This window comes from Glycine max, chromosome 15 (assembly GCF_000004515.6).
Source record: "Glycine max cultivar Williams 82 chromosome 15, Glycine_max_v4.0, whole genome shotgun sequence".
Lineage (NCBI taxonomy): Eukaryota > Viridiplantae > Streptophyta > Magnoliopsida > Fabales > Fabaceae > Glycine > Glycine max.
Window position 1 is genome coordinate 8718152 of NC_038251.2, and position 16563 is coordinate 8734714.

Sequence of the window (16563 nt, forward strand, 5' to 3'; positions counted from 1 at the left end):
AGTGAGTTTGGTTGGTTTGAACTGATAATCACTCGTGATTTATTGGGCTCAGTGCAACAATTTAGAGAGATTCTTTGGTGAATATGTGTTAATCTAGATCACAACAAGCAGCCTAGCTGGATGATCGGCTTTCTAGATAAATTTTAACGCAGTTTTTGAGGTCAGGATGTTGCTAATAAGCATAAGAATTACTGTTAAATACAATATAGTAAATTATACTCCACTTTCCTCAAATAGAGCAGCCCAAATGTAAAATATACTTAAATTAATTCTTTAACCATGATTACCTTATGTTAAAAACAAATCACTCAGAACTACCCATGTCAACAAGATATATCTATTTTTCAGTAATTTATTACTTAAAAGATTTATAATTAAGTGTGTTTGACTTAAAGGAATTATAAAATAGATATTTTCTTAAAAAGTTTCCTAAAAAATGTGAGTGAGGACAACACTAAAAAGTCTCGTGTTGATTTGGTTCGTAAAGACAACCAACAATCCTAAAAGTGGTAGGTCATTACAAGTGGTATTAAAGTCGATTGTCGATATCTCAGAAAAGATTATATAAGGATGACTTTGATCGATAAAGGATTCTTACCAATAAAAAGTTGAGTGAAATGTAGTAGAGTGTTAACCATCGATATGTTGACACTTAAAGGCATTACGGTCTTCATGATTATATATATATATAGTTGTAAATTCATTAGAATTGAGGCTTTGTGGAGGGATGTAGTTAAGTTTTTTCTTTGATTTTAGTCCAGTTAAAAAAATTCTGTTTATTCTAAAAAAAAATGAGATTTTTTTTTTTATCTATACCCTAGGTATTTTCCATTGCAGGTAGGAGAGATTTTTCTTTTGGTCCATACTATTATATGACACTCATTAATGGCTTATGTGTTTAGCGGATGTGAAGTGGTCATGCCAAATAACACATCCTAATGTCTATGATACAATATCGACATATGAAACCTTTAAAATTTATTCTAGATCCTTAAAATAAATGTTATTTATCTACCTTATAAATTGTAGGGACCAAAAATAATAATTTTAGATTTTAGAGGGATTAAAACCAAAGAAAATAGTTTATAGAAAATAAAATCAATAATTTTAAATTTTAAAGGGATGGGAAATAAAGAAAATTATAGGACCAAAATCAGAACATACTAATCATAGGGACTAGAAATATATTTAAATTAAAAAATAATAAAATTTGCTAATTGCATTCCTAATGAAAATTGGAATTAAAAATCATGAGAAGATAGTGTCACTATCTTTAAATGCAATATAATATGTGAGGCCATTTTTCCATTTTGCACAATGATAATTTTATAATAAATATATAAAAAATCATTAAATTAAATTATTTTTCAGTATAATATTTGATATCTTGTATTAAGTATCTATATCTATACTTAATTTAAATTTTTGAAGTTTTTGTTCTTTTATCATTTTGTTAGGATGATTAAAATTAGAGTAAATTACATTAATAACATTTGAGGTTTCCTCAAATTACATTAACACTTTCTATCAACTCAAGTTTAGACGTATTGAAAGGGAGTATCTCAGGTACTTAAATATTACAATGAGTTTATGATATATATATATATATATATATATATATATATATATATATATATATATTACACGAGTTTTTCATAGCTTGAGTATAGACTTCATTATTTGTGTATTTGTTTCCTACACTTAAAAGGAGGTTATAGATTGTAATGACTAAATTAATGTGATAATTCAAATTAAGCAAATTAAATTGGCCTATATTAGTTTGATTTATTTCACTTTAAACGTGAATCACGCCAATTATAATCAGTTTGATTTTCACGTTTATACTTTTTTCAACTTGATCGATCCTGATCACCCTTTCATTTTTTTTTTTAAATAACTTTGAATTCATACGTTTTATACATTACTATGTAGACTCTTCTTCTACTTTTGTCTTTTCCCCCATTTATTTTGACCTCTTTTTATGTAGTTTTTTCAAGTATCTTTGGTTATGTTCATTATTTATCTTTTTTTTTTTTTATATAACAAAAGTTTTGGTGAATTGGGTCCCAAGGGCTCTTCAAGGTCAAGACAGACCTCAAGCTCACGTTACAGGTTACCCACCAACAAAGTTTTCGCATTAATAATAAAAATTGAATCCTGGTTCTTTTTGAATGAGTTCATTTGTTGACTCATTATCTATCTTTTTATCATCTTTTAGATAAAGAAATTAATCACATGTATAAGATTATAATTTTAATATATATTTTAATGAAAAATAATATCAACTTAGAATTGATCTAATTATTGTCTAAAATTATTGAAGAATAAAGAAGCATCTCAGTTTGAACTTTGAAATATTATAAAATGTAAAACTTAACATGAAAAAGAAGATGATATATGAGGATAAAAACTAAAAAATATGATAAATTTTTTTGTCACAACCCAAAATTTGGAGTTTATGACTAGTAAGAGTTAGAAACATTACCCTACCGAAGCCTATCATATACCCTTCATTTTTATTCAATTCAAAATATGTTTCATAAATATAAACACAGTTTGTTAAGTGTCAATCTCATTATACAAGACAATTTCAAGTTTGAGGATTCTAGAAACTTTAACAATATTACATTTAGTTTATAGGAAGCATATCAAGTAAAAGATGATAGTGTGCCATAAGCAAATTTCAACTGTATAATTTAAATGGATGATTAAGATTAAAACTAATTAAAACAATTTTGATAATTTGTACATGGATGTAAGATTAAAATTTATTCGTCTTACCTCTCAAGTTCTCATTAGATATGTCTCCTATTTATAATACACTTTTTAAATTTTACTACAATCATGACAAATCATCCCACCAGGAAGCTAAACTTAAGAATGCTAACTTTAGTCATTATTTGAAATGTTATAAATTACTAAAAGGCGATCTTTTCAACTTAATGATAAAGTATCCAAAATGATACTTCGGACCAAAAATATTAATGTGACTTGGGATGCTTTGCTTAATTTTGATGCCTTCTCCCTCCTTTTTTATTAAAAAAAGAATAAAGTTGATATAGGAAATAAAAAAAAAAAAAACTAAATTTGTTTCGCTCCATTCTTTTTTCAAATGATGGAATGGAATATTTGCTCCATTATTTTAAATTACCCAAAGAATGAGACAGTATTTTTAATCCATTCTATTCCAATTCTCTACTACCAATCCAAATCCATTATGCTCTATTATATTCTAATATATTTTGTTCCATTCTCTATTACCAATCCAAACATAACCTAAAAAAACAATTTTTTTGCTAAGAAATTCAAGAGATAATTATTAATAATTTTAAACATATTTTCTCATTAATATAGATGTTTTTACTGTTGTATTAAAGATCAACACAATATAGATGTTATTACTTGTCATCGTATAACGGATAGGAAAATATGATAAGAGAAGCCCAACTAAGGTCTAGGTGATTGCACTGCACACATTGGAGTGATGAACAACCACAGGGCCCCAAAACTATAGTCTTGGTCCTGCAGACTGCATTGTGATTTGTGACTAAGCACCAACAAGTAAGGAAGCAGCCAAGAGGGTAAACGGCGCCATAACTTTTTAACAGCCACACCCTCCCTCGGTGCTGCCTAATCCAATTCAACTATTGAAAGCCAAAGACAAACTATATTGGTTAAAATCATGAATGAAGAACACTAGGTCAGGAATGATGTACAGGTTTATCAGATCCTACGCATGTGAAAGAATTGAAAAATGAGATTCAACCAATGGAAAACATGATAAAAAATAATCACATGAACACCAAATTTTGACAATCAAGTTCCCAAGTTCCAACTTCAACATGGGCAAAATGGCATAACTCGCCTAACTCTTGTAATTACAACCGAAACCTGGTACCAAAGATATTCTCATTGCATCTCTTTATGTTGTTACAGAAATGTTCCTATTTCTGAGTAAATGAAGTTAAGCACAATAAGAAGTTAAAGCCTCAACGATTTATTGGGGTATGCATGCGCTCAACAATTTTGGTCACAGCAGCTCGGGACATCACCAGTGTATCATGCAGCAAAATGCTGTAGACATTCAAGCCCTACAAAAGATGTGTTAAACAAAGGAAATTTCAACACTATTTGTGGTTTATGCACATGAAAATCGCCACATAATGATTGTTATGAAATATGGCAAAGGCCGTGGAGGAAGAAAATGATTTGATGGAAAAATATGAAATTGTATTAATTGAATGAAAAGTGTATACAAATGAGAGCTTATATACTAAGAAGCTAACTAATTTGTAAGTAATTAACTAACTAATCAATCTCTAACTAACAAACTCAATTGATATATCTCTAATAGCTCCCTGCAAGTTGGAAGCTGTCTACTTAGCACTTCCAGCTTGGGATGAATTGTTCAAGAAAACTGATTAATAATCCCCAATTTGGGACAATCTTCACTAAATTAGGCAACAAAGCTTAACCACTTAGCAGGAGCAAAACCCTAATGCTTAACCACATAACAAAAGCAAACCAATGCTTAACCAACACGAGCAGAAGCTAAACATGAGGTTTAACTACTCAAGATAGAAGCAAAACAAGATTTTAGTGCTTAATTAATCATCCATGGTAGAAGACTACAAGCTTACACCAATGCTTAGCCACCATGGACAAGATTACATCAAAGTAAACTCCAATAAAACAGAACAACTCAAATGTCTTCAAAAAGGATAGTTCACAAACACTTAATGAGCATAATTTCAACTCACCAAATCAAATAGCTTCAATAAAAGCCATAATGGGACAAATCAAATCATTATCAATAACAAGAAAGAAAGAAACTAGGGCAAAAATAAGCATAGTAGCTAAAGAAGACAATGAGTGTGAAAGGATCCTTTCATGTAATTTTAGTATTTATCTATCTCCTAATAAATATTAGATAGGTTCCACCAATTTATTGTCTATATGGAGGGAGATATACACAATTTGAACATGACCATGTGATGTTAAAATTTGAGATGAGAGGAATCATTCCTTGTTTGATATTGAGGAGAAATTGATGGAAACTCTCCTTAAGATGATTAAGTAGTGTGAGAAGAAGACCAATATAAGCTTTAGTGAGAAAAATGGATCAAATGGAAGATGATCTAAGACAGCAATGGGAGAAAACCATAAAAAAAAATTGTTCTAATGGTTTAACTAAAAATTTGGTTTTTTTTATGGAGCCTAATGGTTCTTGAATCTAGGCAAGACCAAATTCAATATCATAAGCTAGTTTATGAGATGAGGATTGTCCAAGTCCTTATAAACTCTATTTTAGTCATATCTATAGTCGATGTGGGATCTCAACACAATTGCTCACACCCAAGATTGGGCGTCTAGAGTGTGAAGATTGCACTGCAAAAGCTGTGAGCCAGTTTTTTTGTTTTTGTTTTTTTTTTTAAACAATTGAAGTTGAAGTTGACCCAATATCAAATCTATAATAGGCTTTGATATCATTCATCTTGAATTTAGGCTAGGCTTAACTTAATCCTAAATGTTAGCATCTGCTCATGAAGTGAGGATTACCCAAACCCTTATAGCTCTCAACTTTAGTCATATCTATGGTCAATGTGAAATTTCAACAGTGGCTATTGATTATTAATCCATGTACCTGATCCCACCAAGTATAAGGCTTGGTAAATGTTTTGTGGCTCTAAGAAGCATAACATAAATTTCAAATGAAATTTACAATGTAAAGCTCCATCTGAACTATGATAGAAGCAACATGAATAAAATTGAAACTTACAATTGAGGGAAGTACGTTAACATAGTGTAGATTTTGCGTAGATAATTTTAACTTTTCATCTATAGTGCCATCTACAAGCAGCAGTTTCTTGGTATCCTCCATTTGATTGTAATAATTCACAATGTTCTTGGTTTTATGTGTGGGAACCTCCAGATCCTCAAACACAAGAAGCTGTATAAACAAAATTACCCAGAGATTAGTGTACATTAGCATGAAGAAACTCTTATTTTAAACATATAATGCAAGAACAAACCAATAAATAAGAATTACAAACAGTACACACAAGATAATTATGGGATGATAAAAAAACTTATGTGAAAAGAGCTAAAAGAATACACAATCTAGTATATACAACAAGAATCGTGACAAAGGCATTTTGGTAATGTAAACTACAGCATGATGAGGATAGGGATACATGCCCAAAAGAATCATGCAACTCACAAACTCACATTAAGAAACCAGTAAAGGACACAACAGCCAACATATATAGTAGCATTGCCCTTTTGTGATTTGAATTATTTTCTAGTTTCCTGTAACACTTCTCTATACAGTTTTACTGTATTATGTAGTCACATGACTAGCTTGCCACCTTTTAACGACCAGACTCTATGGTGCCAAGTTTAGAGGGGGCATGTATTTTGAGCAATGCTTAGTAAAGTACAGTTAACATAGTTGATCACAAGGGACTTTGCACTCAGATGCCATGTGTTAACTCTAGAACCCTGACCCTTTTGTTCCCACTTCATTTCCCCCTACACCCAACCACAATTCTGTGATGATATTGCAGTCTATTTTTTGTCTCTACACATGAGGTATTCATTTGAAAGAACATCCTGCAGTTGATTACTTTTAAAATAAATGAAAAATGTTAACATTAAATGATATAATTCAAAAGTCAAAGAGAGAATAAAATCAATATGATTGTCAATCAGGAAGGCTGAGGCTGAGAACATTCATAAGAAATATTAAATGATTACTTTTAAAATAAATGAAATATGTTAACATTAAATGATATAATTCAAAAGTCAAAGAGAGAATAAAATCAATATGATTGTCAATCAGGAAGGCTGAGGCTGAGAACATTCATAAGAAATATTAAATGCAAACCTACTACACAATGCACTTCACTCAACTATACCTTTAACAAAAGAAACCCTTAAAAAGTAATAATAATATCCTGTATCTTGGAGTTAGGCTGCTAAATCGTTAAATAAACAATATACTTGCAAATTTTAAAACCAAAATCTTCCAGAAGTGAAAACTGAAAAATTACACTATATTAAGCATTAGCAAGAATGTACAGTCATGCAACAGATAGAATAATGTAGATAAGATGCCACTTTTTATTTTTTGATGGTGAGTGGGGACACAGGTGGGGGAGGAGACTTGCCTTTCCTTCTGCTGCACGAGCTGACAAAGCAATCTTCAGCCCTAGACGCCGAACCTTCTTATTGACTTTGAAAGCATGGCTTCGGGGCTTAGGGCCATGCATGGTGGCACCACCCCTGAACTATCACCATTCACTAAGGTTGTTAACTTCAACTACTAAAAATGGACAATAAGAACAGAAAAAAATGTGAAGAAAGAAGGAATAAAGATGGACTAGCAAGTAATGAGCAGAATGCTTCACTACCTGAGGCCCACGCAATGAACCATGCCTTGCTCTACCAGTTCCCTTTTGATTCCAAGGCTTTCTCCCAGTCCCACTGACCTCACTGATAGTTTTTGTTGAGTGAGTCCCCTGTCGACCAAATCAATTAGGAAAAATACATAACATTCTCATGGAAAGTTTTCATAGCTAACATTAGATCTGGTATATACATTATATATCCAATACTGTTTACAACTAATAAATGAAAAGGCATCAGTGGAAACATTTCAAACTTAAAAAAAATAAATTGAATAGACATGCCAAATTGTAGTTTTGTCCCATACCCAAATGCTTGTCCCCCATCCCAATCTCCTATTCAACTCCACCCCCATAATCAATTTCCATGCAAACCTAAGTGAAAAAAGGGGGAAATGATTGTGTATTTCCATCATTTAACAACAGAATACATCCCACAATTGTTAAGCCAATATAGAAAAACAATTGCCATCTTGCCTAAGAAATACAGCATTTCCACTGGATTGCACATGTCCAATGACAGTGAGAAACATTCATTAGGTTCCAAAACATTATGCAGTCACTACCTGTTGTCGTTTTGCAAGCTGCCACCTAACAACACGATGAATAATGTCCTTCCGAATAGGTAAATCAAAAACATCTCCAGGAAAAACCATATAGCCCTTGTCTTCATTATGAAAGTTGGTAACTGGAATTAAAAGATCCTGGCAAAGCCCTACATCATAAACTGGATCAATGACACTCTTGGATCTTATTGAGACAGCAATCAGCACATGCCGTTATCAAGACTAGACAGTTTGTCATGAAAGATGATAGGTAGTGAAGAAAACAAGAAATAATCAAAGATACAGTCAAAGTTTTGATTAGTAATAAGGAGAATCCTAACCAGTGACGCTACGGTACATAGTTTTTATGGAAGAGTGATACTTACGCACCTCCATCTAGATTTCCTGCAACCCCAAAATGATTTCCAACAATAAAAAGATTGTGGCCCTAGATGCAGTTAAGAACTAGAGAAAGCAATTGCTAACTTACATAAAATTACATGATTTTAGTGGAGGACACAAAAGTTAAACACTAGCCCCAAATTCCTTTAAATTCAGAGCAGAAGCAGATCATTAAGGGTGCATGTTTACAAAGCTTTAAAAATGTCAAGGAACAGTTACATAATGCATGCTTTGTATCTAATTTTAATTTTAAGCGTAAACATGCCCATAGATAAAAGCATACAGTAAGTTCTGAGTCTTCTGACATGTAACATACATAGAAATGCATTCAGTCAATTGCAGACGATCATTGGAGAAAATTATGCATCTTCAACCTACCATCAGAAGACTGCCAAGAAGTATTAAACAAGAACCCTAAACCCTAAAGGAGAATAAAAACATTGACATGGAAGATATTAGTCTAGATCATACAAAATGGACAACAAAAAAATTATCTCATATCTCAATAATCTAAACCACATTGGAATTCACGCCAGGCAGGCAGTTGATTAATCTCCTTTCAGAAATAAAAATCAAAATCAGCAAAATGAAGCACTGGTATATTAATGTACAAAATGCCACAAAGTATCCTTCATACCTATAGTACGCTCAGATGTTGCCAGAGTCTTTTTGGACAATAAATCAGATGGAAATGCACTATCATCAGCTCCAGGAGTTAAAATAGAAGTAGAAAACTGTCGGACCATAGACCTGACCTAGATTTAAAAACACTATACCACATTATTAAAGAATAATCAGTAAACAACCAGCATAAGAGAGAACTTTATTGATTAATCATTCATCCTGAAAGAAGTTACAAATATAGAAGAAAAAACAAATGCAATAGCAATGTACCAAAGAACGATCTGCAGGCAACATTCTCTCCCCAGATAAACTGCTGCATACATCTGTGTACAAAAAAAATAATCGTATATATAAATATTCACAAAAGCTAAAACAAATTTCGAATAGACGGCAAATGACAACTCTCTACAGTTAACAAACTACATGAAGATCTTACCACGAGGTTTATAAATAGAGGCAAACCCAGCACTAGGTGAATCAAAGTAACATCGTCCTAGTGAATGCAATGACCAAGAAGAACAACGTAGGATTCTTTTGGAAATCAACGCTGCCATAACTGACCCAACAATCTATACTGGATTGCACCTTCCATTCGAAATCCAGAGCAGAGGCAACGGTAAAAGTGAAACTAAAATTAGTTTAAGTGCTCAAAATAAAGCAGAGAAGGAAGTTAGACACTTCATCAAACACATTGGACGCGACTTAAATTCGCGGAACCAACTGCCGCATAACACATCTAACACTATTTTCACCACGAATAGGTCCCTCAAAACGGTGTGAAAATTGAAACAAGTATCAAACACAATCTGATGCTACTTCAACCACTGAGCATAGAAAGAAGATGTGAGGAAAAAAGAAAAAAAGAGTTACCAGAGACAGAACGCAGAGGTAAACTAATGCTGATAGAGGATTTAGTTCCTTGCTGCCCCAAATTTTGCTCTGAATAAGAATCTGAACTCTGTCCTGTTCATGACTGCGTCTCCGTCTATGCCTCCATGGAAGCTGCTCCCGAGCTCGTTACCGTTTACAAAGGGTGGCTCTGGTTAATGGGCCTCTCTGGGCTTTTAGGTTAGAAACGGGGTTCAAATTAGATTTTTAAGCCCAACTTTATTTTCTTTATATTTTTGGGAAAATATCTTGTACTTGGATTAGTCTCCCAACTTCAACTTTAATCAATTTAATCATATACCAAAAAGGTAATAATGTTTGTTCCTCCATATGGTAAAAACCTTATGTGATGAGGTATAAAAATCACTATTTTTCTAAAGTATGGGGACTAATATCATTTTTTATTGAAAGTATAAGATCTAAAAATATATTTTTTCCATTTTTTGTTACACTTGGCATTCTTTATTTGCTATTTTCAGCTTGGGAAAACATTAGACCTGTTAATCAAATTTCTATAGATTTATGTTTTGACTCTTATGTGTCAAATGCCTTTTTTTTCCTTAAATTTATTCTCTTCTAAACAATTCTGTTTGAGATATAGTGAGTTAAATGTAGTTACCTCAATGAAAATTAAATCTTGGTTCATCACCGTTTAGAGAACTAGCTTCTTCTGCTAGGCCAAAATCCCATTAGTACAAAACATCTGTTACAGTAAGATCATTTTTTTTTTCAATTTAGCATCTAAAAGTTCACGTTTTCTTAATTTTGGTCTTTGAGAGATTTTTTTTTGTTTATTTTTAGACTTTATAAATTTACGTGTTTTTTAAATTTTGGACCCTAAAAGCTAATTTACAACTACTAAAAAATTAAAATATTAAAGGAATTAAAATTAAAAAATTATTAACTTATAAAAACTAAAAATAAACAAAAAAAAACTTACAAAAACCAAAATGTAAAAAACTCAAATTTATAGTGACTAAAAGTTGAACAAAAAATGCAAACTTAGAACTAGATTTATATTTCAGCTTTTTTTTTTCATTCATCGTTTGCTAAATAAATAGTCCCTTTCTACAACTATCAGTGGTGTACAAAAATCTACTTTTAAGAGTATGTTTGGTTTAAAGAAATGAAATAGTGTGAAAGTAAAAAAAAAAAAAAGAAATGAAAGATTCAAATTAAGATAGAATGTAGAAGTGAGACCAACACCAATTTTTAAAATATTAAATTGACCGGTTTCAAAGGGGGTAAAAATGTGGATGTACTTCCTACCGTAAAAAATAAAAATAAATAGGAGGTGCATGTAATATGTACGAGCCTTGAAACTGAATTCATATATGACTAGTTGAACAAAGCGTCAAGGGAAAACGGTTCCTATCACATTTAAATCTAAGCACACGTCCAAACTATCTAATGATTGCTAAATTCACAAATAGTTCGCTCTCCACAATTTTTTTTCTTTTGACAATTTTCTTTTGATAGAAGCAAGCTTCTAGTAGATAAAACCATTTCCTTTCACAAACATTTTCAGTTAAGAAAAATTATTAAAATATAACTTAACTGTCAAGGCAACCGGTACTACTGCTCAAGACCAAAAAATTGGGCGACATTCTCGGGAACACAGAGAAACAAGTGTTACTTTGAACTCTAAAACAAGACTAGTTGGTGAACTGGTAAGATAGATATCCAAACATAATTGTCAATAAAATTGGGCAAATTTGGGATGTTAAGTGTAACTTCAAATTGAAATCTTCAGTTATGCCCAGAAAAACTATGCTAGCTTGATCTTCTTTCAAGGTCCCTCACTGTCATTTAGAGCTAATTTGCAATAGTTTCAACTAAACAACTATCCTCCATTGTCATCAGCTAATGATCATCTTGTTTAAAAACTCAGCTTGCTCGGGAAAATACTCCATCAGTTCATCCTTTGTCACCCAGACATGATCCTCACATTTTCCGATGTTGAATTTGTTTTTGGCAATAACTTGAGACTTGAAGAAGAATCTCTGGCAGAAGATTTCAGCAAAGAGAAAGAATAAGCAAGTATAATCAATTTTCACATGAAGAGGCAAGGATAACATATTGAAAGATGTCAGCCTTCAATTAATAGACCAGAAGTACCACAATGTTCGTATAAAATATACCTTAAAAGATGTGGATCTAGACTGGTCTTCTGTAGGCTGAACAACCATATGGGCCATTGGAGCATTTCCAACAAAATATGTGTTAGAAAGATCTCCTAAGACTGATTTCAATGCAGATTCTGCACACTGCAAAATTTCAAAAGTTAACATGGAAAAGAAGGAAAGAAATAAGAGGAAAGCCATATAATAATGTTACAACTTAACCTTGCGCATGGTGTCCTCAGATTCATAAACTTTCTCAGGAAAATGCCACACAGGCTTCCCGCTTGGAGCACCATATGCATTACCATAGAGGAGAAGGTAGAGTCTTCTATCAAGAGCTCTTTGTAATGACCTACGTAGACAAGTAGTAACAAGTAAGTATATGCAATCACGCAGCAAATATGTCTGAAAGCAAATTCGTTTCTTTAAAATAATGAAAAATAACAGGGATAAGCCTAGGTAAGTTTCTCTATCTCCTCAAAGCATTTAAGTTATATTTAGTTTTGACTCTGTTACCTAAGTCACAGAATGAGCATTGGTCCTTGCCCTAGCACAAGCGTATTTCTCAGTTTGAACTAATAACAGCTGCTGTATAACATTACTAGGAAGGCTTTCATAAAGACTAAAGATGAGTACAACCTAAATATCCAAATGCAAGCTTGCATAAACATTATATAATCATCAATTTGTCAAAGCTAAATTCATTCAATCACCAAATAAGGCAGGCAAGGAAATAAAAATGGAATCTAAATTCTAAATAGCCCTTGCTAATTAATATACTACAATCATACGTAACTAAACACCATGCTACAGAAAATAGACATTTGTCTACTTCCAAGGAAGATGAGGTGAAGATAAGAGCTAAGTTGATATTTCATATGAGAAATCCCAAGTATTGGTATGATGGCCTCTCTTGCATAGCATTCATTTTCCTTCACATATTCCAGAAATTGAAACAAAGCATTTTCTTACTGTAAATTAAAATGTGGTCAGTCTACTCAAATTGGTGCATACCTTCGATCATTGTTTTTGTCAGCTTCAGTGACTCTTGGTGCTGGCACATAGTCAATCTGATAATCACCTTTACCCCTGGAAGTAATATATTTTTCATGAGAATATATGATAAGAAGGGACCATCTGTATTGCCAGCTGTGATAACTCTTAAGCATATCAATGCATGCATTAGGAAAAAGAGAATGAAAGAGGGGGAAAAAATATGAAACATTTTTGTCATTGCATCATAATTACAGTCAGTGAGTCAAATATAGCAAAACAAGTTAAATAATTATTGGTGGTATCACTAACTTTATAGGGATTGTTGAGATCCTACATCAACTAACGATATGGCCAGTGTAGTCATTATAAGGCTTGGGCAATCCTCGCCTAACAAGCTAGTTTTGTGACATTGAGTTAGACCCTAAGCCTAAATTTTAAAATGGTGTTTGAGTCTATCCTAGATCTGTTATTGGGTTACACCCATATTTGTCCGTGCTTTAGGTGTCTATTAATAGGTGTGACGGAGAGGGTATTGTTATTAGGGCACCCACATTTATCCACAACGCTCCAAATGTTCAGTCCTAAGCATGAAGAATATATTGAGATCCTAAATCAACTAGAGATATTGTCAATATAGTCATCATAAAACTTGGGCAGTCCTCATCTTACAAGCCAAAATTGTGGGGTTGAGTTATGTCCTTAGCCCAAATTTAAGCATACTAATACTAGAACATAATACTAATTAAACAAGGAAACAATCCTAACTTGAGATAATAAGGAAATCTGGAAATCAGACCTAAGAGATAATATAAATACTCAAAGATATAATAAAGATATTCTTGAATACTTTTCATTTAATCTAACAATTAGTTTTTGACTTCTGTTTAGCTATCTATTGGCTTTTTAATTCCCCTGTTATGCATAATAGTTTTGATATTTCGCTGGTCTTGAGGAAGGAGGGAATGAATTTTTCAGTTAAATTAGTTTGTAGGTCCCCATACTATTACAAAATTTTTAATTAGGTCCTTATACTTTATTTTTTTTAATTGAGTCCCTATATTAATTTTCAATTTGTAATTATGTCCCTATGTTAATTTTCCGTGAAGAATCTGTTAGACTTGACGGAATATTCATCATACACACACACACACACACATAGATGTCATGTGTTATTCCATATCAGCCCAAATGGTGTTACTGTTACAGATGGAATTTTTAAATTTTTTTATCTGCCTGCCTCAACACCCCTTGTTTTTCATTCCCAACCATTCATTATCTCCCAAACCGTAACTCAACCCTAAAATGTGGATTTCGTATCTCCCAGACCGTAACCCCAACCATGTTGTGTGATTAATTCTTAATTTGTTTGTAATGTTATTCGCACCTCCTTAATCACCTTTGTAGCAGTTTGTGGTTTAGGGTTCGCACCTCTGTAATCTACTCAGGTGTATTGGTTTAAGGTTCGCATCTACGTGTGTGTATATGATGGAATATTCCATCAAGTCTTACAGATTCCTCACAAGTTAGCATAGGGACCTGATTACAAATTTAAAATTAATATAGGGACCCAATTAAAAAAAAATAAAGTATAGGGGTCTAATTAAACTTTTTGTAATAATATGGGGACCTACAGGCTAATTTAACCGAATTTTTTTACAGTACAGCTAATTAGCAATATACTCAATTTTCACTTCCATTTTCTATTGAATATATAGATAAATGCCTCCCTTGCATCCATTTGAGAGAATTCACATAAAATAGAACTTTAACAGAAAAAACAATTTTCAACTCTCATGAAACTTACAAATATATTTTTTGTATATACTATTAAAGTGCCATCTAATGATCTCTCTCTTTCAAATTAAGTTTAAATAACCAAAAAATTAAAACTATAGACATAGTCTTGTCACTTGTGAACTTATACCTAGCATCAGATTTGTCTAGAAATTCATCAGGATATCTGCGTTGATATTGTTGTCGCCATCGAAACCTAACCATACAAACCCCAGAAAAAATATAAAAAAAGATAAAGTTAGTATAACAATCACTGCTAAAACAGGTTCTTCAAGTTTACTAAGCAAAGTAGCAAACCACAACAAAGCCATTCGACAAAGAAATATTAATAGCAAATCCTCATGTTTCAAGCCTTAACCTCATTTTTCCGTCTTTAAAATTAGAAGAGGAAGAAAGTGAAAATAGCATTGCATTAAATATTACTTTCTTTTTACTTCATATAGTTTGAGCAAACAAGAATTCACTGAAGACATAAGAGTATAAGACAGTGAACAAGAATACAAGTTTTTTTTTTCCATATTTTCAATTAGATAATATGAGGAGCTGGAAAATGGGATGTTCAGCACTAGAATTTATCTAAACATACTTCACCCTGAACCTAGTTTACAAATCACCAAATTCACAAAAGTGAGTATAATTTCAAGACTTCAGCTTGACATGACATCATTTCCTTCTCTACAGTCCTCCAGCAGCAGCACACCTTTTATCTTGAAAAGTGGATTAATATCTTCTATGACAGTATGACTACATATCCAAGACTAAATAAAGGCCAAATACCCAATTCATTTTATCTTGGGTGTATTTTTTTTTTATCCAAGCAGAGCATAATAACAAAGTCAATGAAAGCAGAGAGAAAGTTACGAGAATTCTTGAAATGCATAAACTACAGGGTCAATTTTGGGAATGACCACTGGCAGTCTCTCAAAGAGCACAGAAGCAACAAGGTTCTCAGAGCTTGCGCTGAACCCTCGCCTTGTCAAGAGAGGTCGAAGTTGAACCAGTGACATCTTCATCCTGGATGTAAGCAGAACCATTAGATGCACAAAAAGAATCAAAACAAATAAATGAACAAATGGAGAGGGAAAATATTTTCTATTTGCAATTTCATTATTCTTGTTTCCTGTAGATGCCTTAGCAGCTGGTTACCAATGCAGTCAACATGAAAACAACATTTCTCAGCTGCTACTGCTATTCACAACAAAATAACACATGGTTTATGGTTTTAAAAAAACTGACATCTTTAACTCCTGTCACATATCAGTGCTAAAATTTCAAAACAAAATCTCAGCAAAGACAGTACTAACAAGTAACAACATGAGCTTGAAATTGAAAATAGAAATACATATCTAAGAAAGCAATCAATAACTTAAATTATCCCAAACGCAACATAAATTGAAAAGTTTCCAACGCAAATATTGAATTCGATGCAACAGCGTGTCACTTATCTAATGGCGTTGGGGGTTTCCTTTGGATCAGAATCTATAATTTAGAGAAAGAGCGATACAAAGCAGAGATAAAAGAAAGAAATAGCAATGCCCAAATAGAGAAAGAAAAGAGCTTTCTTACGTTAAGCAAGCGTATCACCCGGCAATATCATTCCATTCGGAACAATATGAGGTAGCTGTTGCAGCAATGGGAACTGGAGAAGTGAAGAAGGGTTTTGGAAGTAGGGGAGAGAGGGAGCAAAAGCAAAAGCATCAAAGCTAAACGATGCCGTTTACAAGTCACTTAATATATATTTTTTAGAAAATAACATTTAATTATTTTAAAATTCAATATATATAT

General features: G+C 32.4%; 2 protein-coding genes across 3 annotated transcripts; both read right to left on the bottom strand.

Moving 5' to 3' along the window:
- Nucleotides 1-3783: 3783 nt before the first annotated feature.
- LOC100804238 (50S ribosomal protein L4-like) lies at nt 3784-10029 on the bottom strand. 2 transcript variants are annotated; one of them, XM_006596986.4, is made up of 10 exons: nt 9848-10029; nt 9414-9562; nt 9248-9300; nt 8991-9108; nt 8342-8356; nt 7973-8121; nt 7413-7520; nt 7170-7289; nt 5780-5950; nt 3784-4091 (listed from the first exon to the last, which is right to left on the bottom strand). In XM_006596986.4, the coding sequence occupies exons 2-10, from the start codon at nt 9529-9531 to the stop codon at nt 3990-3992; spliced, it is 954 nt and encodes a 317-aa protein (XP_006597049.1). In that variant the 5' UTR covers nt 9532-9562; nt 9848-10029; the 3' UTR covers nt 3784-3989.
- Nucleotides 10030-11428: 1399 nt separating this feature from the next.
- On the bottom strand, nt 11429-16453 carry LOC100805298 (39S ribosomal protein L46, mitochondrial-like). Its single transcript, NM_001361141.1, has 7 exons — nt 16345-16453; nt 15640-15792; nt 14909-14974; nt 13003-13077; nt 12211-12340; nt 12007-12132; nt 11429-11868 (listed from the first exon to the last, which is right to left on the bottom strand). Exons 2-7 carry the CDS (start codon nt 15789-15791, stop codon nt 11725-11727), a joined length of 693 nt encoding a protein of 230 aa, NP_001348070.1. The 5' UTR covers nt 15792; nt 16345-16453; the 3' UTR covers nt 11429-11724.
- Nucleotides 16454-16563: the final 110 nt, after the last annotated feature.